Below are 27,415 nucleotides of genomic sequence, written 5' to 3' on the forward strand. Positions count from 1 at the left end.
GACAAGCGTCCTGTAGCGCATAAAGGTGAACATAATCATGTCATGGGGGCCTCCAAGGTGTACCGGCCCATGGGCCTCTCAGGTCTTAATCCATCCTTGATCACTAACCCTATTACTTAACACATGAATTGACCATGTCACAATTTTCATGCTCTTTGAGGACAAAACTTTTAATGTTGGCACCCCACAAACTATACAACTATACAACAATCACAAACAATAAAGACAGGAACACTACTATTCAACTTGTACCATATTCAGCATTTCAGATCATGTGCTTCAATAGATACAGAACAGACAGCACTCAGAGGACTGTGTTTTTTTTAGGGCATTTAGGTGCCACTTTGCTGAATTATGAGCTGTAAACAAGTACTACATCCATGGACCTTGGAAAACATAAACCTAAGTTCCAGACAAACCTTCCCATTAATGTGAAATAAAAATTCTAAGCAATTATGCAGTGCAGGTGACAGAAATGATTAACTGCAAGATATAAATCAGTTAAAAAAAACAATTAAATTTCGCAGCATAGCCCCTTGATATTCTGTGCCAGGGAAACAAATTCAAAAAATTTATAGTATCAAATTTTATACATAAAAAAAAAAATGTATAGAGTAATGCAAATAAATAAATCATTCATATATTATTTCAATTGTCAAGAACATTTGCACAGTACAACAAAAAGTATTTGGACACTAAGTCACAATTAAAAATGTCTAAATGTCATTCAATTACATAACTAAATATGGAAACATTTTACAATGAGGTTGTATTTGTTAACATTGGTAAACTACATTAGTTAACATGAATTAACGATGAACCATCACTTAATAATATTAATTATAATTAAAAGTTTGTATAAGTTAACATTAGTTCAAACAGTCATGCCACAATACAACCATTCTTAATGCCCTAAACAAAGGCTTCATATTCTTTATGTAAAATATAAGATCTTATTTTTTACCTTCCATTTTGCGGTGAAAATTTTTTCTTCATTTTGCTTACAGTGCATTCAAGGTAAAGATTTTGTCAGTATGTGTGATCCCAGGGAATTGAACCCATGACCTTGTCTTGTGCCATGTTCAGCCAGTTGAGCTATATGACCTAAACATTTCTTGTATGAGATTCACCCCATTGCTGCAAAAAGGGCAGTCTTCATAGACCACTTAAAGTTCCATCTCCATGCCATCTGCTGAAAATATTCACTTTTACTGCTTTTTCTGTGGAATGGAAGCCCAAATTGATACTTCAAAAGTAATAGCATCAAAGAAATGTCACCATAGTTTAAAAGAAAATAGACAGAAGCAGAAGAAAGTCAGAAAGAGAAACGAGACAGCTATGTTTCAGCTATGTTCTGGTTGCATAATTTACCACTAATAGCCACAATTATTTAATCTCTTTCAGGTTTTGCGGAGCCCTCAACCATCACACACTGTCAGAGGTTGATCTGCAGTCGCCCCACCCCATTATCACTCTTATCAGATCTAATTTGGAGCCATTACGGCCATTCTGAGGGTCATTAGTTGGACAGTCTCAACAAAAGCGACCAAAATAAACATGATACCGGCTGTTAGCTGTCTGCATGCTTTTAAAGTGGTCCAACAGCAGTGCACAGACAGTGCACTCTCTCGCTCACAGACAGATGAAAAAAAAATGAGAGGGAACATGGATAAATGTCAGATGGATAAATGTAGGGTAAAAGGATATAAAAGATGATAAGCTCTTTAAAAGCTGCAAGACAAAGATCAAGTTAGTCTTGTGTAGCCAGACTTTTGATTGAAAGGCAAAATGTTGCTGTGTATTGCAGCTTATTCTGGCCAAAAACCAGACACTTTGATGGAAGCCATCTGATTTACATGTAAAGCAATCAATCACAGTTCATACTGTCCATAGATGCCATTAGGGGTGGCATAATCTGAGATAGATTACCACAATAACAGACCAGCATGGGAAAAATTAAGTAAATAATGTTGCAGCAGTCTCTGTGTAGTATACAATGTGCAAAAAATATGTTAAATAATGGTGCGGCAGTCTCTGTGAACATTAGCACAGAAAAATATGAAAAATAGTGGAACATGTGTACTAAGATCAGTACAGAAAATAAGTGCAGAATACAGAGTTGTTTTCAACAATATCTAGTTGACATGCTCCTAAGTGCCTAAAAAAAAAAATTTGTTGCCACTAACTTGACCTTGGCAAATCCAGTAATCATTTCATCCTAAAACATTGTAAACACAACTTTCAATTGGTCCAAACAGACTGGTTAAAAACCTGTGTGTCCTTATTCTTGGAAGTTTAGTCAAACCAGCCCATCACATTAGTGCTTAAACTAGACTGAGAAAGCATTTTCCACTTTTGTGTGCAATGTGCATAAGATTGGAGCATGCTTGAGCAAAACGCAGAGGCCAGTTGTTGACCAATTGTGGCATGTGTTTTCATGCTGGACGAAGCTGGAGCTACAATCGCATTATCTAGGTATGTTGGTCCAACTTTGCGAAAATCAGACTGTCAAACTAAAGCATTTACATGAGACATAAAAAGATGACTTGTTTTAGTCCGTCTGAAATGTAACTTTTAAAGTGCATGTAAATGTACTGAGGTCTGTGGGCATACCGTCTAAGACTCTGATCAAGCAAGATAAAAAAAGACCTACTTTCAGGAATAAATGAAATGAAAAAAATGGAGACGTTAATCCTTCACCTAAAAAACAGGTCAAAGTGAAAGATGATATGATGAAAATGACAGCGAGAGGGGAGCGATAAAAGTTTGAACATTGAGCATTAACTCTGAAGGTTATGTCGACCAACAATGAGAAATGACAAGCTGTGAAAAAGTAATGTGGATGAGCAGAACCAAGATAGGAGAAACAAAGGAAGAGGACATGTTTCAGTGCAACATTACATGAGAAAAAGACATGGGAGATAATGAAAGTCAGAATAGCAAGGAAGACATCAAAGAAAGAAACAGGCCATATAAATTGTTTAGCATTTTATTTTTCCTGAGGTCCACTTATAATGTCAAGGTTTCTTGCACCAAAATAAACATAATTTGACCATTGTCCATCCTCTCTCTGACCCTTAGAATTAAATAGGAAATTTTTTGTGGCTCTGCTTTGAAGACAAAATATCCTCTTTGCATGTGAAATTAGTAACAGCACTTGCGGGTTGCAAGTTTGTTGTCTTGCAGGTTCGATTTGAACAGGACTTGTTGATATGGACTGGGCAGGGATATATGCGTTCTGAAAGTTTGTTTACAAGTTTAGTATATTAAACTGTTTTACTTCAAAAGATCAAGTAAAATTAGATTTTTCATCTATGATCCATAACACTCACATTCTCTTACAAAGAAAATGCTACTTGATCTCATCGCAATAGTGACCTTTTATATCCCTCCCTTGTTGCAGATTTCACTGATGCACACTGGCCCACTAAAATATTTGTTGCCTTTGGAAGTGGCAGTCTTTAAAAACCAATTACGACGGTACAAGTCATGACAACTTCATAAAAATCACATAAAACTGGCACAGTATTGGAACAGCCATAGAACAATTTACAAGATGAATTGATGAAAATGGAGGATTGGTAATGATCACATAAAAAAAAAAATGGCACACTATGTTATGAATGAACTCATTAAACATCCTTTTACACCCAGTGTAGCGAGATCTGGTACGCTTAATGATAAAGCTGAGGTTGTTTGACAAATGATTTTGTTTTTCTGTTAACAATCTTTGCAACAAATGCTCAAAGCCTCTGAGTTTATATTAACAAACACTTCGTTTTCATGTCACACACAAAGCTCTCATTGCGTTCTTTGTAACCCCCCCCCCCACACACACACACATTGATGCACATTTTAAATGCTCAGCATGTTTGTTTGCTTGTTTCCTATAGGGAATGAGGGGGGTGAGATGACCTAGATGTGGTCACCCCTTAATGTTAGAAAATTTGTTCCATTAGCCTCTGTGATCTCAGTGGCTGTAGAGGATAAGAACCATAGCAACCAGCTGAGCATCATGCTCCCACTCTCACTAGTATGGTGTAGATTTCAGGATTTTAAAGACCGTCATTACAATGTCACCTGCAACTGAGGCAGCTAGAATGTGTTCCTGAAGAAGAAAAAAACCTGACCATGCTGTGGCATTTTTCCCCTTTTCATTGTGAAAATGAAAAGAAAGAAAGAAAGAAAGATTTTAAGAGAACATGTCACAAGACCTGTGATGCAAGGAAACTCTTGGTAAGCTAAATTTGATGTTAAATAAATGATATCAACATTTACATTGTAAATTAAAATTGCAAACATGGTTGCAAACTGGTTCTCACACACACGCACACACTCACACACACACACACACATACATACAAGCAAAGTATGCTTGAAATGTTTCTGAGCCATATTAAGCTTTTTGAACTTCATTCTTATTTTAAAACTGCTCACATTTCCTGCAGGTAAAACTGAACTCTAGCAAACTCTCTTTGTCTGTTAAGGGATTAAATGTCCCAGTTGGTGCTTGTTAATTAGTGCAGCACTATGTTGGGTCCTGGGCCACTTTTCTAGTGAAAAGCACTATAATTTACAGTAATAGCACATGTTAGGGTACATAAAACAAGTTCTATGAGATCTAAATTCGAAAGGATTAAAAAGCTAACTAATCAATGCCACTGAAACACATTTCCACTACTGTGACCACATCTATTATATGCACACTTATGTACTGTTTAAATATAGAGGAATATAATTGTACAGGAGTGTACTATTACTTTTATAAGCAATCTGACTGATTATTTTTGCCTGCCAGAACATAAAACATAAAATATCCCATAGAATTTGGGACCTGAGCCATATGTAGGGACCAGAATGTCAAAATGATATTATGTGGCTCCTTACATGTATTGCGACAGTTCAGAGGTGAAATGTCCACCGAGTGGCACTAAAAATGAGTTAAAGTGTCTCCCCAACAGATAAGATTAATGTTTAAGGTTAATGCTCTATCGAGTTTTAAATCAACAAATCTAATCTCCCTACTAGTGGTCTTCACAGGTCCAAAAATTCGTGCCCGAACCAAAAGAGACCCGGAAATGTACTACCCAGTCCCTAACCGGACCCGTCTATTATTTGAAAGCTTGGACCCGTACCATGCAGAACCGAGAAATGCCGGACCCGAACTGGACCCGGACCTGGACCCTGCCGGGAGACACAGACCCGATCGACACCGATTTCACAGCTGATTGCAATTAGCAAGTTAATTTACATGTTGTGAAAACAAAACTTTGTGTCTTACCTAACGTAACATTAGTAGCCTTCTCCCCTGTGCTTGGCCGTGATGCATATAATCCATCCTCCTTTCCAAGAAAGTTGGTAAAATATATCCAGGTTTTCTGTGATTCCTCTCTTGCTGATTTGAAACAGCATAGCTAATCCACTCATTATTTCAGCTTCAAAAGTCCACTTGCTGTCATGGTGACGGTCAACGCAACTTATTTAGAATCAGCTTTGCAGTTCGCACAAGATAACTTGGACTATTTGCCCTTTTGAACTATAATAACAATTTCTCGTTCATTGCCACGGCTGCTAACGTTAGCATTGCTAATTTGCTATCGTATGCCTTAACTCCGCTCTGTCTCTGACGTCACTCAGCTCATTGTGGTTCCGCTCGTTTTTCACCTTATTTCCCAGCCCACACTTTCTCATCCTAATTTTACAATGTTGCAAGTTACAACACACACAGCACTATCATCATCAGCGCTGTTTGATCACGGCCGGGTCTTCTCGGATCGACTCAGGTATTACACATAATGTTAAACAGACCCGGGATCCACAGCAATAGAATGGGACCCAACCCGGACCCGGCTGACCGTATAAAACGTGGATCCGAACGGGTCTCTGGTCCTCGGGTTAGAGTGGACCCGTGAAGACCTCTACTCCCTACCCTAACCGATAGTGTCATAAAAAGCAAATGTGACGAAAAACGCAATTGCTGGAGCAACTATGTCGATTTGTGGTGCATTTTTTGATTTATGGTTGCGTTTTTCAACTTGCTTGCTATTTAGGACTCATACCCTGGTCCTTTGCATCGCATGTGTAATTCTCCTGGTTATAAAATGTGAATGTTTAAATTTATTACCTTACAAGTCATGCAATTATAGTAAGTGTTTTGATGTCATAAGATGTGAGGAACAGGGCGAAATGTGTTTATAAACTGATAATTTTCCCTTTTACTCGTGATTTGTGTGGAAGAAAATAACAGTCATTGTTGTTTAAGTGCCTAAATTATTCATTTCATCAGGGGCCTAATTTATAAAGACTTTCTTAAAATGATCTTAAATGTGAACGTACAACAATTTCCTAAATGTTCTTACAAATTATTTATAAAATGTCCATACGCACAAAAAAATTTAGTCCTAAATGCATTGCACTTAATAAATAACAATTCATCTTTAAATCATGCGCACATGAACGGGCCTACAATGCCCACATATACACTAATATGTTTAGACAAAATACAATTAAAGCACATGCACAAGTTATTCTTTTGTTCGTTCATTCTTACATTCAGAATGTTCTTGTGCAGTCAGTGCAGCGGTTTCTGCCCATATAATGTAGCATATTTTTATTATATCAGTAATAAATCCATTCATTGACTGCGTTTTCTGTAAATCCACAAAATGTTTCAACCATATGTCCATATTCATGCTGCACCTTAATTCAGGTTTACATGCTCCTTACACATAATGGAATATGCATGCATAGTCTACATGGCAACTGTGTTCTGTATAAACAACATGCTCATTCTTTTCCTGCTAATCTCTTCTGCTAGCTATTGCCATTGAATACGCTGCATTTTAGTATTTTAGCTAAATCATTCGTATTTATTTATCTCCTCAACAACAGGAGACAAGAGGCTGAGGGATGAATTGATGAAAAAAAAAGAGTTTTAAATATGAGACTTTTGTGGTGCTTTCAGCCATCTGTATATTGATTTAGTTATGTTTTATAGGCTGTAAATTTCAATCTCTCCTCCTCTCACTCCTCACTCCATATGCACTGTAAAAAAAAAATAAAAATACTATTAAATTTATAGTAAACAACTGGCAGCTGTGGTTGCAAGAAATTCACCATAAAAAAACGGTAACCACGCTTCAGGCTTTACAGGATGTAATTTTGATGCCTGTATATTTTACGGTGCGTTACCGTTTATATTATTCAATGATATAAACTTAATACTTTAACCTTCTGAAACTGTAAAAATTTGCTTTTCACTTTATAATTTATTTTTACTTACTTTAGTGATTACAGAAAGGCACATGATAAAATGAAGTTCATCAATTGTGGCCCTTCCAAGAGCAATGGCCAATAAACATGCAGAGACAGTGCTCAGTGTCACTCACACAAACACTAAACACCATCAGGGTAACACATGTGAAATTAAAACAATAAAATTAACATTAACTAAACTACATCAAATACAACACAAAACTCCCCAATGTAGATAAGTCATATTAAAAATAGGAGGAAACGTAACTATTTCCATAAAATATAATGAAATGTGATGGGTCACGCAGGAAATTCTGGGAATACTTGATAACTGTTTTTACTGTAATTTTAACAATAATTTAACGTAAAAAGTACATGTACTCTCTTGTTAAACATAATATACATTTTTACCGTTAATTATACGGTAAAATCATACTTTTTACATCTAAAAAAGGTAATTTTGCAACATTTTACTGTAAAATTACATGTACTGTCTTTTTAAATATATTATAATTTTTTACAGTATATTTTAAGGTAACCTGTTAACCAATTACAGTTTTTTACTGTAGCATTTTTACTGTCTTTTAACATTAAAATTACGGACATTTTTTTACAGTGTACCTGCCTGTTATCTTGTAGCTGCCTGTTATATCCAAAATAAAGCACTTACATTACACATTATCTAAATATGACCACATTCTGAATAAATATTTTTGTTCATGTAAAGATGCTCACTAATTTATTAATAAATTCAGTCAGTTACTCACTATTAATTTTTGCTTCCCTAAAAAAAAATTTATTAAGCCAGCGCGCACTGGCACACCAGAGCATGAGCACAACAAACGTTTGTATGTATGCTTGTCAGTTGATGTATGTATAAAAACCTTTTCACGTCAGTTTCTGCCTTTATAAATCCTAATTTGTTCCTCAATTCTGACGTAGGACCAAATTAATGGAATTTAGGATCAAATCTGATTGTAAGTACGTTTTATAAATGAGGCCCCAGGAAACTGCTGAAATACGTACAACAAGCTGCATAAAAATAATTTTGCAAAAACGTAGGTAAAATAACATGATTCTATGAGACCAGGTAGAAAGACTAGTTACTTATGATTTGCCTTTTAACTCATTTTACAGAGCTGCTTTTTGAGCGTCCATAGATGCCACCTCCAAATAACAACTTTAGTGAATAGAATATTTTGTATAGATTAAATGCATGTGTAAGTGGTGATCAGTTTTTATTTATTTATTTATTTATTTGGTCTATCGGGAATGAAAAGTAGATATGACTTAGGAAGAGATATCTGTCAGGAAATAGAGATATTTTCACGAGTGTTTCCAAAAAATATTGCTCACAGCACTTTGAAAGGGAAAGTGAGAAAAACTTTGATAAAGTTATTTAAACCCTTGACATTGAGTGCTGAAGTTGAGACATAGTACAGAAACTTCAACTATGTGAAAACTTGTACAGTAGTACTTCACTTTTATACGAGCTGTTAGCGGCAAAGACAGATGAACATCATTAGTTCAGTACGCTGAAGAGCTATCCTGCTATTTCCACTTCACGCAGGTACTTGAACTGTTCATGGCACTTTTAGCTGGAGAAAGATGGCAAATACCAGGAATTTAGGCTTCAACGTCAGGAGCACATTTCAGGGATTTACGTCTGAGCCGAGCATGAATCTCAAGAGCTTTTGGGTGCTAAATTGTAAAGCCCATGGAGGCATTTCTGTGGTTCTTGCAAAAATTACTTTTACTTGCGAAAGCTTTTTGAGCCCTGCCTCTCACGAATCAACCATTTTTCTTTGTGTTGCAAAATGTTCTGGAGCTTTTTTATTGTTGTTATTCTAAAAAATGTTGTAGACGTAACACTGAGATTTAGCCACTTCCATCTGCCTGCTAATAAAGTGCTTGACTGAAACTGTAATGAGGGCAGATTTAACCATCCTATTTTCCTTTGTAGCTATTTTTTTTTTTTTACCTTGCTTTAACCACAGTACACCAGGCTCTACATATGGTGTGTAAAATGTTTTCATGACCTTATTTCATCCAGTTGTTTGTTGGGCTGTGACATGCTTTTTAACCTTCTTTTTGTTAGTAGCCAGCATTTTATTACAATAAACAGGAGTACACCTGTCTATTGGACTTTAAAGAAAAAATTGAAAATATAAACGTTCTCATTTTGTAAGTCGCTCTGTATAAAAGAGACTGCTAAATGAATAAATGTAAATGTGCTTGCTTGCCTTTTCAAAAGTTGTTTCCACTATGCTAGGGTATTGTGGGTGGTTGCCAGAGTGTTGTTAGGTTGCTAAAGGGTTGAGAAGTGGTTCTAGGTGGTTGTTGGGGAGTTCTGGGGGTTACTAGGTTTTCCCTCCTTAGCCCAGGTCAAAAAAGGACACCCCTGAGTTGCTATGACTCTATATTGGTCCCTAAAAATGACTGGGGTCTGATTGCTTTGAAAAGTAATTGCACACCACTCCTCAGCAACCGCATGATTTAAAATATCACTTGCGCCCGTAGGTGAAACACTGCAGGTTGAGTTACATGACAAAGTTTAATACTAAGGGTTAGGAGTATGAGCAATAGTAATAGTGATGCTTGCCTTAGCAAGCACCATTATTCATATGTTGTTTTGTTTGCAATTTACCCAAGGGGGTTAGCAGCTGACAGAGCAAGGAATGTAACTGTCTCTCTCTCTCATTGTAATGTCAGGGGCCAAATATATCGAGTAATTCAGTGAAAATTGCACTGACAGGACAGATAATACAGCGGTTTAAAATTCCTGATCAGTACACTTAATTTGGCATGCAACTCCAAACTCAATTTCTAACCTTTTCAGATTAACTTGTTCAAAATTCAGACTTTCTCTTATTAAAACTTCTTTTGTGACAAAATCATCGCATCTATTTTTATATTCAGCTGCTCCATACAAATGTAATGGGAAAGGTAGTGAATCACCGTGGAGATAGGGACGTGGACAAGCGACGTCTGTGGAGAGCGAGGCCGGGAGAGGAAGAGCGGTAAGGATTGACACCTGTGGGAAATTATCTCTAACAGTCAGTCCAGACCGCCGGAGGAGAGAGAGACGTGCGCAGCAGTGATCATGTGTGTGATAATTTGTGTTATGCCGAAAAGCAAACCGTGTGTGTGTACGCTGAAAAGTGTCATTAATAAAGAATTGCGTGGACTGTTCACCTGGCCCCCGCTTCATCCTTCCCGGAACCACTGTCTCCAAAGTTATGGGAACTGCCTCTCTCCATGGTTTAAAGAGGTTGAGGTGGTAAATCTGACGTTCACCTCATGATCGATTTCCCCGAATCGCCATGGTACCTCAACCTTACTGCTGCGTGCGTCTCTCTCTCTCTCTCTCCTCCGGCAGTCTGGACTGCCCTTTTATCCCTCTCCAGCTCTTACTGCAACACAACACAGCTACTAGTGATAATTTCCCACAGGTGTCAATCCTTACCGCTCTTCCTCTCCCGGCCTCGCTCTCCACAGACGTCGCTCAGCCATGCCCCCATCTCCGCAATCACTTTGCTTTACAGACAGTTTTAGACTGAGAAAGCGATGTCCAATAGTGCAATTTATCAATTGTAAAATAACTGTTCATGAAATCATATTTAAAAAGGTCTACCGCAAATGCACATAAATTGAAATTGATCCTTCGAATGTAGAGAGCGCCAAAAATCTAATATATAGAATATATGACTGAATTTATGACTAGAATATATGTCAATACTCTAGCTCACAACGGCCAAAGGTCAAACTATATCAGTGCAATGAGGCTAGACAGCTAGATTACAGTGCTCTTGTCCAGATGATTAAGGTCTGCTAGCAGATATGTGACTACAGCTCCTGCTGTTCACCAGATTGGGTTGTGTGTGCATGGAGGTTGGAGGAGTTCGTCATCATCTGTCAGAGGAGGTAGCCTATTTGAAAGCTGACTATATATTGACCTTTGGTGAACAGGATTTTTAGTCATGCTGCAGGTGCAAAGTGCAAATCAGAGCCATATGCATAAAGAAATGACAAGAGATTTGTGGCGTGCTTGAAAAAATCTTGGAAAAGGGAAACATTATCTGGGTTTTCTTCTGGGACTTTTATAATTGGTAAGTTGACTTCTAGGCAATTGACATGACATGTAATTTTACTATAATCAAAGAAGAAGGACAATCATCTTAGATTATCATTCAGCTGGGCAGCAGAATAAAATATTTTGTCTATAAATCAAAATTATCAGTTTGATTAGTGTTTTAATTATATAGTAATTTTAAGTTAACTGTGGAGATTGACCTGCATCATAACTATATTCATCATAAACTGATAAAAAGATGTGAATCAAAATGAACAGTATGGACAGAAAAAAATTTAAAAGCATCTAATTGGGGTCTGTTTTCACAAATGACTGGTCAGAAATGTACATATTACCTTAAAAAAAGTTTAAATTTCTAGGACTCCAACAGGAACTAAAGTAATTTTTTTAAGCTTAGAAGTTAAGAGCATCCTTCTACTAATTATATTTGGGATGGATGGATGGATGTTTATGTTGAACTACTTCCATGTTCATTTATTCAGTCATGATGCCTCAACTAGAAAGAGAAGAAGAACATTAAATAGGTTAAAGCAGTACTTTCACAGCTGTTTATTTGTGTAGACATCAGCAAATGGGAAGGCTAGCTGTTGGCAGCAATGTTTTAAAATAGCTTAAAAGCTTGAATTTTCCTGCATTGTGACCTACTAAACTTCATCTTAAACATTTTTAAACAGCATGTTTACATTACGTATTTCAATGCATAAAGCTTGAATGACCTTATATTAATTGAGAGAATACAATAAATATTTGTCACTCCGAATGACCCTTTAAATGCACTTTTGATAGAAAGGTGATTTAAAATGGTGGGGAAAACTTGTAAGAAAAAGTGAACATTTACAGCATTTAAAAATATACACTTTCCCTTACCAAAATATGAAATAAGAAAATAATAATAGTAAATCTTGATGTGAAAAATGTGTCAATGTTTTTCATCACTCCTATATCTTAGATCTGTGTTTATTCAAAATATTGATACCCTGACCAGTGTTAATGGAGAACATAATGTTATAATGGTCTATTATCTTACAACTAATAGCACTAATAGAGACTAATAGAGAGACATTAATGCAGTGTTTAAAAAAGCAGGTATAAGTAAAGACTATGGGCATTCATAACATTTCCTGATGGTCTGATGAAGTTTTAACCATCTATGTCTGTAAATGTACACCTGTGTATACCCTACTTAGTATGGTTCACAATGATAGTAAAGATAAAAATATAGTGATACATTATTATACAAAGAGTCTGAATCTGTGCATGCAGACAGGCATGATCCAAACTGCTGCTCAGATATATCAAGGGTATGCCTGAATCATTTTTTATCTTGTGAGGCCTATCTTATAATTCTACCATAAGTAACAATGTGTCCCATGTGTACAGCATCTATGATTTTGCTTGAGAGAGACAAGAATTTATTTCACTTTTTCCCCAAGTCTCTTTTCTGACATATGGACTCTGCCACCTGATCCCATTCTCACAGCACACTGAAACTGTTATTCGACCTCATATGTCTAATTTATCAATTTTTCACGCACAAGCCGTGTATGAGGGATTGCTTGTGTGTGTGCTTTTTTATTAGATGGTTTCTATAGCACATAACCAAGCACTGAGATGCCCCTCGACTTTATCAAAAAAGATTTACTCTAAATTCAAAATGCTTGGTAATTGGCTCTTAAAATTATGCATTAGCTTGGGAACTCTCATTCTGAGAATAGCTTTTTTTCCAAACCAGAAACAAGAGTCTAAAAAAAGTAAAGCCTTACATGTTGCTGAAATGTGATATGAATTCATATTCCTCTTCTTGTTGCTTTTAACTGACTGTACAGTATGGAGTCAGGAACTGCTTGGGTCATTTTGTAGGTGCCTAAAGCCTTTATAACCCAGCAATCTGAATTTGTAACCTCTGCCACTCATTTTATAATGCTGCTCAAAGAAAAGACAAGCAATCTACAATCTTTAAACCATGCATTCACAGACAATAGATGCCCACCTTAACTGTCAACCAAGAGAAAAGTACACCTTGGTATTGGAGTCTAAATTAAAAATGAACAAGGAGTCAAAAATGATATGTGGTGAGATACTAAATGAATGGGGAGTGTAATTAATATATGTTCATCAGTAAATTACATTTAAAGCCTACTGAATTAAGCTGTTGAAATGGAGGAAAATGTTCACATAAGTGAAAACTTCAAAACATCCCATGAAATGTAACCATTTTTGATGCTGCAAAGCACTGCACTGCCCCCAAGTGAAAAAAAAAATTACAAAGGCACTATAAAGGTGCTATATTAGTCTCAAGATATGGATTTGAAATGTTTCCTAAAACATTGCAATTGTTTTAACCAGAGAATCAGATTGTTTGAAACAAGAATGTTTAATGTTGAATGCTGATTTTGACATTTGTACAATCTACGTAGAGAAATGCAGAATGTGCACCTTTTGTTGGTCCTCATTCAATCTTCGACAGATATGACTACCTAATTAGATTAATCAGTGGACACAAGCATAATCATTGAGAATAATCAATACCTTCAAAAATAAAAATAAAATAACCATAAGGTGGTTAATACCATAAAATAAACTATTATACCATAAGGGATTATCCCTCTATTACTGATTTGCTAAAATGAATCTAAAATGCCTGGTTATTTGGCCTTATTTATAATATCATATCATACAATCCATACATTTTATATATACCAAAATTACCAGTTACATCAAAACACAGTTGAGCAAGTATAAAGCACTGGGAAAGTATGCTTACCAAAACCTTTGAGAAACCGGCTGTCCTTATCTTTGAGATGGTATAAATGGGAATGTTTCTGTTGCAACAAAGCTTTTGATTTGGTTTCCAAGGTAACCTCCTCAGGCTTTCTGCAGTTGTCATGTTTTTAAAAAAGTCTGCCCTCAGCTCTCCCTTCAGGTTTTTCATAGCTAAAGTACTTCTGTTGTATCAAACAAAGTATATAACTGATGTAAATTAGCATTGTAGTAATGCCCAACAAGGGTGAAGTGTCTGCTTGCCTGATATGCTAAAGAACAGCTCCTGAGCTAAAAGCACTTTGATAAGCACACAAAGAAGAGCCGAGTCCACAGTTGAGAGCTGCTTTGAATGAGTATTCCCCAAACCTGGAACATGACCTTTACTCTAAGAGCCATAAGTGTTGGCCTATTCAAAGCACAACTGATGTCACCAGTGCAGTTTCACAATACTTCATTAAGCAGTCTGCTAGGCTTGTAGAACCTCAACTTGCGTCAGATAGGCTTTTGTTCAATTGATGAGAAAGATGGTGGTCATCCACATGGAGGTAATGATGAACCAAGGTGCTACATATTTGTTCCCCATAATTTTAGATCATGTGTTTTTAACAAACCTCAATGTGCCCATCCAAAAAAAATATAATACACAATTATATAATAAACAAATGCTGAAAATATCCCAAATGGTTTGTGAGAAGTTGGAATAGTTGCAGCCACATACCTGATTTGAACTCAAAGAAGTCCCCTGAGCTTCTTCAAACATCTGCTTCTCGGGTGTCTTGTTCAATGCCATGTCATCCTGGGACTTCATGAGCATCATTAAAGGAGATGGGGTTTTTTTCTCTCTTTATTTTCTGTGGAATCTATGCAAAAATTTTCAACAAAACATTTGAATTACAAAAAAAAGAGGCTGATAAAATGTATTCTAAATAAAACCGAATAAAAAAATAAAACACCGATTTGACCTGATGCACACTTATGCAATGAGGAGCCACACTCTGGGGCAGAGGCACGCATACTTCCTATTGATCCTAGTTTAAAGGAAGATGGATAATGGGTGTTGTAGCATAGTGGTTACAGCTCAAGTTTGGTAACCTAAAGGCTGCTGGTTTGATACTTGCAATGAGCAAGTCAATAACGAGCACCATTGTTACCTTGAGAAAAGCAGTTAACCCCAGGTTGTTCCAAGGGGACTGTTCTTGTTATCAGAGCAATTTAAGTCACTTTGGATTAAAGTGTCTGCTAAATGACAGCTTACTTCCATTATGGTCTTAATTTTCCATTGATTGTGGCAATTCTCATTCATCCAAGTTACTGTAGAAGGTCTGGAAAACATTTCCATTCCTCCCTTGTACTGCTTTCTTGTCTCTCTCCATTTTCTTGTACAATAAAATGCATAAACAGCACATAAATAAAAACAAAAATATTACACCAATAGCCGTTTTCCTGTGAAAACTGAACTTACTTGGTATCAAAAGAGCATCATACAAGCCTTCTTGCTCCTATTTCAATTCTCTTTATCCATTGCCTGCTGGCTCCGCTAAAAAAGAAACTGCCTGAAAACTAAACTGCTCAAAATTCACTGGAGTGGCCCTCCTAAGCCCCTTTGCATTCTGTGAGCAGCAGCCAAGGGAAAAGGTGTAAAATGGTATAATGGACATAATGGATATCAGAGGCTGTCAGCAATGAAGAACAGCACAGAACCTAGCATTACAGTAGTTTAACTGTGTAACGAACTTCACAGCAGAAGGGAAGGAGGACACAGGGAAGTGGGTTTTCCAGGCTCAGGTAAGACTTTTAATCGTCCACTTCAGTGCTTTACAAACTTCACAAACTCATCAGCTTCACAGGCACGTAGTCACTTAAACACATCAGCCTCACAAATACAACAGAATGAACGCAACAGCTTCAGGAGCACCGTGGCCTTCCTTGTGCCAGACTCTCTCTCTTCTCTGCTGGTGGCGTGGCTGCTTATATGCCGCTCTCCCCATGCTCACTGGAATTAGAGACAGGTGTTACACATAATCTAGCTCAGGTACAAGTGCCCTTACCGCTTTCTCTCTCTCCGGACGGACGCTTGACCACGCCCCCGATGCCACATATCCCCCCCCCCCATTTCTGAAAACGAAGTCAGCGACAGCCATCTGCGCTCCCGGTCTTTGGACCACCTTGAACTTAAACGGTTGAAGAGCCAGATACCAATGGGTGATCTGCGCTTGGAGCCATTGGAGTGGGGCGTGATCCGAGCAGAGGGTGAAGGCCCACCCCAACAGATAGTACCGGAGAGTAAGGACCGCCCACTTGATGGCGAGACAATCCTTTTCTACGGTGCTGTACTTAGTCTCCCTCAGCGAGAGCTTGCGGCTGATGTACAGCACCGGGCGCTCCTCCCCCTCCACCACCTGCGAGAGTACGGCCCCCAGCCCCCTGTCTGAAGCGTCCGTCTGCAAGACAAAATGAGAGAGAAATCGGTTGAATGTAAAAGCACCACCCGCAAAGTGCGGCTTTAACCTGCATGAACACCTGTTGACACTGCTCCGTCCACTGGACCAGGTCTGGAGCCCCCTTTTTGGTGAGATCAGTCAGCGGGCTGGTGACATCCGAATAATTAGGAACAAATCTCCTATAATAGCCAGCCAGCCCCAGGAACTGTCTCACCCCCTTTTTGGTCTTGGGCCTCGGGTAGGTCACAATCACCACGGTCTTGTCAATTTGGGGATGCACCTGCCCGTGGCCCAAGTGGAACCCCAGATACTGTACCTCCGCCCGTCCAATCGCACACTTCTTGGGGTTTGCTGTGAGTCCTGCTCGTCGCAGCGATCTCAGAACTGCCCTCAGATTCTGCATGTGCCGCTGCCAGTCTTTGCTGTAAATGATGATATCATCTAAATAGGCAGCGGCATAAGCCAAATGCGGTCTGAGGATTCGGTCCATGAGACGCTGAAACGTAGCCGGGGCTCCGAACAAACAGAATGGAAGTGTCACAAATTGGTGTAATAAAATGGCATGGAGAAGGCTGTTTTTTCACAGGAAATTGGTGTAAAGGGGATCTGCCAATAACCCTTTGTCAAATCCAGTGTCGAATAAAATCGAGCAGTGCCCATCCGATCGAGCAACTCATCAACGCGAGTCATTGGGTATGCACCAAATGTAGACACCGTGTTGACTTTTCTGTAATCCACACAGAACCGTACAGACCCATCACCCTTAGGAACTAGAACAACCGGGCTGGACCATTCGCTGTGGGATTCCTCCATTAGCCCCATATCGAGCATTGCATCCAATTCTTCCCAGACAATTTTATTTTTGTGCTCAGGCAATCGGTAGGGACGGCTACGTGCCACCACCCCCGGCTCGGTCTCGATGTGGTGCTGGATGAGGTTCGTATGACCCGGTAGAGGGGAGAACACGTATGCAAACTCCTGTTGCAACTTGGCAACCTCTGCGAGTTGCCCGGTGAACGGTGGTCTCCGCAAGTGACCGGGGAGAAATGATTGTGTTTTGTATTCACCTCCGGCCCGAGCTCCGCCCTCTCCAGAACTAACAAAGCCAACGTCACAGGGACCGCCTCCCTCCACAATTTCAGGAGGTTGAGGTGATATATTTGATGTGCGCCCCCTCTATCTGTTTGCTTTACCTCATAATCGAGATCCCCCACTCGTCGTGTGACCTCAAAGGGACCTTGCCACTTGGCGAGTAATTTGGAGCTCGATGTGGGGAGTAATACGAGTACCTTATCTCCCGGTGCAAATTCCCGTAGCCGAGTTCCCGTCATACAGCTGGTTCTGTCGTTCTTGAGCTTGGAGCAAATTCTCCTGTGTTAGTTGCCCCAGAGTGTGGAGTTTTGATCAAGATCAAGAATGTATTGAATTTCATTCTTACTGTTTGAAGCTCCCTCCTCCGAAGCTTCGCGTATGACATCAAGCACACCGCGCGGGCGCCGCCCATACAGCAGATCAAATGGGGAAAACCCAGTGGAGGCTTGCAGGACCTCTCGTACTGCAAATAACAGGGGATCGAGCCATTTGTCCCAAACATGAGCAATCATGTTTTTAAGGGTTTTATTAAATCGTTCCACCAGGCCATCTGTTTGTGGATGGTAAACGCTGGTGCGGATCGATTTAATGCCCAATAATTCACAAAGCTCACGTAGTGTCCGTGACATTAAGGTTGTGCCCTGATCAGTGAGGATTTCTTTCGGAATTCCCACCCGGGAGATTATTTTGAAGAGTGCCTCCGCAACACTGCGTGCTCAGATGTATCGCAGGGGCACTGTTTCCGGATATCGCGTTGCATAATCCTCCAGGACTAATACAAAGCGATGTCCGCATGCTGACCGCTCTAATGGCCTGACGAGGTCCATTCCAATTCTCTCGAAGGGGACCTCAATCAACGGAAGGGGGCGCAATGGCGCTTTTGGGGTGGCTTTTGGGATTCACCAGCTGACATTCACGGCAAGCCGCACACCAATTGCAGACATCGCCGCCAATGCCCGGCCAATAAAAACGTGCTATTAGACGGTTCAGTGTTTTTCTTTACCCTAGATGACCCGCTATGGGATTATAATGAGCCGCATGGAACACCATTTCCCGACGGCTCTGCGGTATTAAGAGCTGGGTTGCATCTTCCTTTGTTTGAACGTCCTGCGTCACTCTATACAACCGCTCGTTTATAATTGCAAAATAGGGATATGAAAGTGCGACATTCGGCTGGAGTTGTTGACCATCGATCACTCTCACTTGGTCGAAGGCGTGCTTGAGGGTTTCATCTCGCGACTGCTCCAAAGGGAAATCCCTTTCGGGAAATCCCCTGAGGATGGGAGGGGCTGCAGCCTCTCCCCCCCTCACGTCATCCTGACGTGGAGCAGACGAAGACGGCCCCGGCTCTCTCCTGGCTGAGGAGCTCCGTATCGCATGCCGGTCCTCTGCTTGAGCTCATAGGATCTCAAAGAACCAGCGGTCTTGGTCTTGACGAAGCTCAATCAGGGATTGTTGGTGTGTCTGGTGTAGGCTGGCGAGGGACTTGAGGATCTCGGCCAACTGCGAAGACTCCATGGGCACACTTCAGGATCCCAGGTTTTGGAACCAGTGTAACGAACTTCAGTGCAGAAGGGAAGGAGGACACAGGGAAGTGGGTTTTCCAGGCTCAGGTAAGACTTTTAATCGGCCACTTCAGTGCTTTTCAAACTTCACAAACTCATCAGCTTCACAGGCACGTAGTCACTTAAACACACTGGGTTTTACAGGCACGTGGTTACTTCAACACATCAGCCTCACAAATACAACAGAATGAACGCAACAGCTTCAGGAGCACCGTGGCCTTCCTTGTGCCAGACTCTCTCTTCTCTGCTGGTGGCATGGCTGCTTATATGCCGCTCTCCCCATGCTCACTGGAATTAGAGACAGGTGTTACACATAATCTAGCTCAGGTGCAAGTGCCCTTACCACTTTCTCTCTCTTCGGATGGACGCTTGACCATGCCCCCGCTGCCACAAACTGCAACCTTGTGCACCACATTTCTTGATAATAACTGATAACTTTTTAGATTTTTAGATACTTGTATCCAACTTGGTTAAGTCTTTTTTATTAAGTTTTATAATGTAGAATTTGGATATATTTACTTGGCTTAATTTTTGTACCTTAATACATTTAAAAAAAATTGTATCATATATAATAGTGCAATCCACTCAAAATGTCTTAACATACACATAACTAAATGTAATCTTGACTATATGGTTATATTGTTTGTGCATAATAACATTATCAAAAATTACTTATACTTAATAAATGCATTATTCCTTAATAAATGCAAAAGAAATTACGAAATGGGAAAAAAAAAAAAAAACTGCTAAGGAAATATAACTAAAATCTGGAAAGGCAACATTACATACCCACACAAATACCAACTCACTTTTGGGAAGACGCATCTGTTCTTTTATTAATAAAGTCTGTATTAAGAGTCACTTGGTTTTATAACCTCAAAACATAAACAGTTAATATCTCATGTTTGTATCTAGGTGTAACATTGTGTTTCTAATTCTAAATAACTTATAACTTCTTGAGGAGAAAACATCACTAGTTATCTAACTTAAAATGAAATAAACATCCAAAGAGAATAAATAAAATAGTCAGGTAAAGAAACAACAACCTAGTTAAAAAAAACTGTATGCTATAGTATGTAATTTAATAAAAACTCCTGCCACTAAAAACATTATATTGCTAGCCATTCTGTTAAATCAACACTACAGAAACTGCAAAACTCTAAAAACATAACTTATATGAACATATATATGATACTCAGAGACAACAAAAAAAACCTCTCAGGCATTGTATGACTTGACTATAGATAGGATGACTGGTTGGGGATAAAAAGTCTCTGGGCAGAGGAGCAAGATATGGGCAGAGGAGGTGAGATGGAGGCTATGGGGTATGCCGGGTAAGGCAGGGACCTACAGCCAAAGGACAGGAAGCCTGAGCCAGAAGGAGCAGGAGGAGACAGATTCACCGGAGAGGCAGGGCAACTCACTGAGCAATCTGTAATGTATGAAAGCACAAAGTGATTACAAATTGCAAAGTGGCATGGATCATTGCTCTAATATACTGTACAAAGTCTTATTTCAAAGTGTCATATCATAAACAAATTAACTTGATCTATTGATATAAGAGTTTGATGTGCTGTGCAAACATGCTGTATGTCTCAGAACTGAAAAATTCCTCCTTTGTCCTTTTATGAACTTTACAACCAAAACCTGAGGGGAAATATCTCCTTTTGCACTGACATGAGAGTAAGTATTATAGAATTTTACATTTTGTGTGAACTATTCTTTAAAGCAGATTTCCCCCAAATTAAATGTAGTAAAAATATGTAATTTTTAAAACATGCATGTATAGGCCTAAATGTAAAACTCTTAAAAGAAAACACTAGCATGATCTTTTCAAAATTATTTAATAATTCATTTTAATTATTTCCAAATAACAATATGATTTTGTGAAATTAATTAAAATCTCAAAGGTTTCCCACTCTTTTCAAGGCACAATTTTCCAGGACATTTCCAGGACATTTTATGTGCCCAACAAGTGTAATATTTAAGCAAAAATACGTGCGTCCATTTAAATTTAAATTTTATTTTGCCGTTTCTGTGTATTTTTGACTGTAGTTTCTCACCTCCAGATAAGCAGTTCACTAGATGGCACAGTGTGATTATTAATCCCCGTAAAGCTGTGATTTAATTACGTAAATACATAGTCTGTATGTGCTGCACACTTCAGTGGGCTCTGCTCTCTGTTATCTCACACACACACAAGAGCACATGTGATGATCGTGTTTTCAGTGTATGTGGCTGGCTTCACACCTTCATCACTTGCATATTATATATTTATTCATTTAAATTATCACACTAGGACATATTACAATTTTAATCATTGTGCATTCAAACATTAATTTTCATCCAACTATGTCCTGTTTCATGACATTCTGCGTTTTACAATTATGCCATTTTTATGACTAGATTCTGTGATTCAGTCCGTGATTTCCACATACTACATGGGGTAAGCGAGGTATAAGCAGAATCTGATCATGGAATTACTGAAAATTGATTCACATCCCGAAGTGTGAAGGCCAAATCACCAGGCTACCAAATCTGGTGAATTTCTTTTTTTAAAAAAACATCAGTGGTCCGACCATCATCGCTATCTAAAGTTTATAACTCTTATAACTCACTTATAATGTTTTTGTGGTTAACACAACAGCAATGTTGGAACGAAAAAAATCTTATTTTGACCTATATCAATACTTAAACTATTTTGTCATAGCAAAGCAGAGATGACAGCAGATGACAAAGTATTTGACAGGGATTTGTTCATGACAGTTAAGCGTAGACGTTGTTTCACAATGCGCAGCCGCCAGCAGGGACAACACGATACGAATTTGTGTATTTTACTCCTATTCAGAGTCCCGATCATTACCATGTTTTTATAAATGTAACAAAAACCTTGTTAGCAACACAGTCAAAAAGTTCTATTAAACTAAAATATTTTCCAGGACAAATAATTATTTTCCAGGACTTTTTTTTTCTTTTTTTTTTACATTTTCCATGATTTTTCCATGACTGGAAAATTGCATTGAAAAATTCTAGGTTTTCCAGGACACGTGGGAACCCTGTCTTCGCGCATAGTATGCGTGACGCAAATTTTGTCATCTGCACAGTACGCACAACCCAAATTTTCTCAAAACATGGACAGTCCTCGTCTCTGCACATTGTTGCAGCATGCGCCTGCCACTGACTGTAGTAAAAGAGTCTCACAAAACAGTCATAGTGTGCATGCATTGAACGCATTCCTATTCGCTTCGGGTCCGAAGAGTATACTTTGAAAGAGAATGCAGTCTACCAACCACAATGCGATCCAGAACACACAAAAACAAAGTACCCGAGCCTTTAGGTCATAGGGGTTCAGCTGACAGTAAAAGCTTGGAAACCTTTGTTTTAAAGGATCAGCATTAACTGTACAGAGCTCAACAGCAACTTGTTAGCATAGTACAGCAGCAGCAAAAAAAAAAAGGCCAGTTCAAGGGTAAGAGAGAGGGAGGAAAATGGTAATGGAAAAGCTAAATTGCGAATGCTTTTGCAAGAAACCTTCACTTATCAGTGGACCTTGGGGTGATAAAAATGACAGAATTTATAAAAATGTATGTGATGACCACTTTAAGGACTGTATCTGAAACTAACCCAGGTTCCAGAGTGCATTCTGAGCAGCAAGCTCCTTGGCATCCTCCAGTATAGTGCAGACTTTATCAGGCATGTAGCTGCTCCTGGTGCTGCCGATAACTACTTTATAGATGAGCAGTGTTTTTCCCTCTTGTCCTAATAGGGAGTAGAGGTGATACTCTGGCGGAGACCAGTCATTCTTATGGCAGTAGTATTCCAGCAATGATATAGCTGAGCACAGCTGGCTAGGCTTCAGGGAGCTCAGGCTCACTGGGACCAGAGTGGATCCTGGCAGGAATGGATAGACACAGCGATCTGAATCCACTGCATAAGGGCTGCCCAAGAGAGGTGGCAGGCTGAGGTGCTGTGCAGCTATCCCATCACCTATTGCTCCACTTCTCAACCCAATGGCCATGTCATCTTTACTGTGGAACAAGAGGTTGGAATCACCATAGTTTCCACCTGATGCCGTTCCATTGTAGCTACACCGTGGTCCAGATCGTCTGCTGGCGTCTTTGCTGACAGGCTTGGCAAGAGTCACCTCAATGGGTGAACCATCAATAACTTTCCCATTCATGGATTCAAGCGCGGTTAAGGCATCCTCGCGGTTATAGAAATGAATGAAGGCATAGTCTGTCAGCTTCTTAACACGTTCCACAGAGCCAGGCTTCAGGTACGAGAACTCAGAACGAAGTGTCTCCTCTGTGGTGCTCAGCATGAGATTACGCACATAGAGGACCCGCACTCGCAGCATGGTTTCCTCATCTAATTCCTTTTCTGGTTCTGCCCAGTCAACCTGGATGGTGTGACCCCACAACTGAAACGTTCCTGGAACATATAGTACAGTAAGTTATATGTTCCATGTAAACAGCGCTTTACCTATAGTTACACATCCCTTAATTTTTTCAGCTGGTCATATGTTGAAAGATTGGTTATAAATATGTGCATACAGCGTAAGTAAACAATTCTGTCACACTAGTCTCAATGACAATAAATCAAACAACTAAACCGACTAAATTAACTTTTTGTCTCACCGGCCACTGTGGCTAGTAGTTTTCCAAGGTCATTAGCCTCTCAGCATTTTCACTAGCCAAAATCTCCCACCTCGCAAAAAGTGATAAAGGTAAATGGAGACCGTAACTGCATGCATTTGTTTGGACATTTTATTTAAACAATAATGATGTGAGTTCAGCAGGACACAGGCCTAATGGTTTAAGTAACCTATAAAATATCCAAAGGCAAACGCCAGTTAGAACAGGAGTAGGATAGAACAGGAGGAAAATTTGTCAATAAATTTTCCATAGTTCATGAAAGTTTCAACCCCTTCAAATTGTACTTGCCTATGAAAGTTTACCATTGTTCTACCATTGTTTAACAGTGGTATTTGCAATGACAAGGCCATTATGCAAGACCATGGGTGGCCTCACATTACTGTGGTTAGGTTAATGTTGATAGTCTTTTCTAAAAAAAAAAGAAAAGAAAAAAAACTGTAGTGTTTGTTATGAAAAAGCTAATACCCTAAACACATTTAGAAACATTTACTACAACTTTCACAGTTGTAATAAAATTAAAGTCTAATAGATTCCCCCTAATAGATTTAATAATAATCAAGGCAAGTTACCAGTTAGTGTTACTGCATTAAAAAACACATATATACAGTTGAAACTAAGAAGCAAAGGATCAAAGAATAATCATATATATATATATATATATACACACAGGTGCATCTCAATAAATTAGAATGTCGTGGAAAAGTTCATTTATTTCAGTAATTCAACTCAAATTGTGAAACTCGTGTATTAAATAAATTCAGTGCACACAGACTGAAGTAGTTTAAGTCTTTGGTTCTTTTAATTGTGATGATTTTGGCTCACATTTAACAAAAACCCACCAATTCACTATCTCAAAAAATTAGAATATGGTGACATGCCAATCAGCTAATCAACTCAAAACACCTGCAAAGGTTTCCTGAGCCTTCAAAATGGTCTCTCAGTTTGGTTCACTAGGCTACACAATCATGGGGAAGACTGCTGATCTGACAGTTGTCCAGAGAACAATCATTGACACCCTTCACAAGGAGGGTAAGCCACAAACATTCATTGCCACAGAGTGCTGTATCCAAGCATGTTAACAGAAAGTTGAGTGGAAGGAAAAAGTGTGGAAGAAAAAGATGCACAACCAACCGAGAGAACCGCAGCCTTATGATTGTCCAGCAAAATCGATTCAAGAATTTGGGTGAACTTCACAAGGAATGGACTGAGGCTGGGGTCAAGGCATCAAGAGCCACCACACACAGACCTGTCAAGGAATTTGGCTACAGTTGTCGTATTCCTCTTGTTAAGCCACTCCTGAACCACAGACAACGTCAGAGGCGTCTTACCTGGGCTAAGGAGAAGAAGAACTGGACTGTTGCCCAGTGGTCCAAAGTCCTCTTTTCAGATGAGAGCAAGTTTTGTATTTCATTTGGAAACCAAGGTCCTAGAGTCTGGAGGAAGGGTGGAGAAGCTCACAGCCCAAGTTGCTTGAAGTCCAGTGTTAAGTTTCCACAGTCTGTGATGATCTGGGGTGCAATGTCATCTGCTGGTCTTGGTCCATTGTGTTTTTTGAAAACCAAAGTCACTGCACCCGTTTACCAAGAAATTTTGGAGCAATTCATGCTTCCTTCTGCTGACCAGCTTTTTAAAGATGCTGATTTCATTTTCCAGCAGGATTTGGCACCTGCCCACACTGCCAAAAGCACCAAAAGTTGGTTAAATGACCATGGTGTTGGTGTGCTTGACTGGCCAGCAAACTCACCAGACCTGAACCCCATAGAGAATCTATGGGGTATTGTCAAGAGGAAAATGAGAAACAAGAGACCAAAAAATGCAGATGAGCTGAAGGCCACTGTCAAAGAAACCTGGGCTTCCATACCACCTCAGCAGTGCCACAAACTGATCACCTCCATGCCACGCCGAATTGAGGCAGTAATTAAAGCAAAAGGAGCCCCTACCAAGTATTGAGTACATATACAGTAAATGAACATACTTTCCAGAAGGCCAACAATTCACTAAAAATGTTTTTTTTATTGGTCTTATGATGTATTCTAATTTTTTGAGATAGTGAATTGGTGCGTTTTTGTTAAATGTGAGCCAAAATCATCACAATTAAAAGAACCAAAGACTTAAACTACTTCAGTCTGTGTGCATTGAATTTATTTAATACACGAGTTTCACAATTTGAGTTGAATTACTGAAATAAATGAACTTTTCCACGACATTCTAATTTATTGAGATGCACCTGTGTGTGTATATATATATATATATAAATAATATGATTTTATTTTACAATGATTTTCCTTTGATGTCCTCTGTAGGGGACATTGGGACTCAGCACATGTTTATATATATTATTGATCAAAGCATTGTGATTCTTTCTCAATAGATTCTGAATTGATCCATCATTCTAATTTTATATTTATTTTTAAAAATTTCAGTTTATTGAAAAAGCATACGCAGGACAAAAATGTCAGGTAAGTGTCATGCGGTGTGCAACACTGTAAAATATCTTATGTTACATGGTCTAACAGCAATAGGTAAAAATATTTTTAAATGGAGATGACATGAGTTTATGTACTGTATATCTCTATCATGCTTTGTACCTGGTATGAGTTTCCTGCGAGCCATGGCAGCTGCCTTGTGGGATTCATACTCAACAAAAGCAAAGCCACGGTTCCTCGTCCTGTCCACTGCACTGGGGTACACAATTACATCCACCACACCTTCAGTCACCTGGATTTAACATTGCAGTAAAGAAGACCTGACATTAGATCATAACTGACTGCTACATTGTTTTGTAATTTATTAACTTATTTCAGAAAAGTCAATTTCAGTACCATTGAATGCTTTATGTTGAACAAGATGCAAAAGATGCTTTTACAACCTTTTGTCCACCAAGTGGTGCTAGAGAATCAGTCATGCATCTACAATCACAGACTTTATGCAATTTATTAGGACAGTTCTATCATAATGTGTGCAATCTTGTAATATACTGGCCTTCATCATCTCTTCTTGGATCTCCTCCTTTTTCTTGTCTTTGGGAATGGAGCCGATAAAAAGGCGGCAGTTGTCCAGACTCACACACACTCCTATGAACTTTCCTGGGCGGATTTCATAGTTGTCAAGGAGCTGGATGGCTCGCTGGGCTGCTTCACGGGTGGTGTACATGACGAAGGCATAACCGCGGTTCTCCCCACTGAACTCCATCATAAGACGAAACTCATAGATGAGACCGGCCCGCTCAAAGACAGGCACCAGTTCATCTTCATACATGTCTCTTGGGATCTTACCCACAAACACCTCACAACCCCGTGGAGGAGGAGGGCCCTCCCAACCTGAGATTATTAACGTTATTGCATTATCATGAGCAGCGTTGTACTTATCTGATGCAACTAAAATTATAAGGTTTTTATGATAGCTTTTCAGTTTTAATAATATTATAGTATTATTTTACACCAACTCTTTAGGGAAAAAGAGGCAAAAGAATGGTGGATGTCATTGCACATGTTATGTATATGATGATGATGAAATGAAATACAAATTATTTAATGGGGAGTGGTGCAATCT

The 27,415-nt window shown here is 39.0% G+C and overlaps 2 protein-coding genes across 2 annotated transcripts in view; both read right to left on the reverse strand.

Moving 5' to 3' along the window:
* The window catches only part of LOC127445238 (neuropeptide Y receptor type 2-like), a 63,978-nt gene extending 58,369 nt beyond the window's left edge, over positions 1-5,609 (reverse strand). The window contains exon 1 of the mRNA XM_051705148.1: positions 5,282-5,609. The gene's annotated coding sequence lies outside the window, so the exon portion shown is untranslated. The remainder of the gene's footprint in view (positions 1-5,281) is intronic.
* A 14,450-nt stretch (positions 5,610-20,059) lies between these two features.
* Positions 20,060-27,415, reverse strand: part of LOC127445252 (probable RNA-binding protein 46) — a 17,671-nt gene continuing 10,315 nt past the window's right edge. The window contains exons 3-6 of the mRNA XM_051705171.1: positions 26,846-27,183; positions 26,452-26,581; positions 22,833-23,639; positions 20,060-20,640 (exon numbers count right to left, since the gene is read on the reverse strand). Of these exons, the coding sequence (XP_051561131.1) occupies positions 20,447-20,640; positions 22,833-23,639; positions 26,452-26,581; positions 26,846-27,183 (1,469 nt within the window). The 3' untranslated portion in view covers positions 20,060-20,446. The remainder of the gene's footprint in view (positions 20,641-22,832; positions 23,640-26,451; positions 26,582-26,845; positions 27,184-27,415) is intronic.

The sequence above is a fragment of the Myxocyprinus asiaticus genome, chromosome 8 (genome assembly GCF_019703515.2).
Source record: "Myxocyprinus asiaticus isolate MX2 ecotype Aquarium Trade chromosome 8, UBuf_Myxa_2, whole genome shotgun sequence".
Classification (NCBI taxonomy): domain Eukaryota; kingdom Metazoa; phylum Chordata; class Actinopteri; order Cypriniformes; family Catostomidae; genus Myxocyprinus; species Myxocyprinus asiaticus.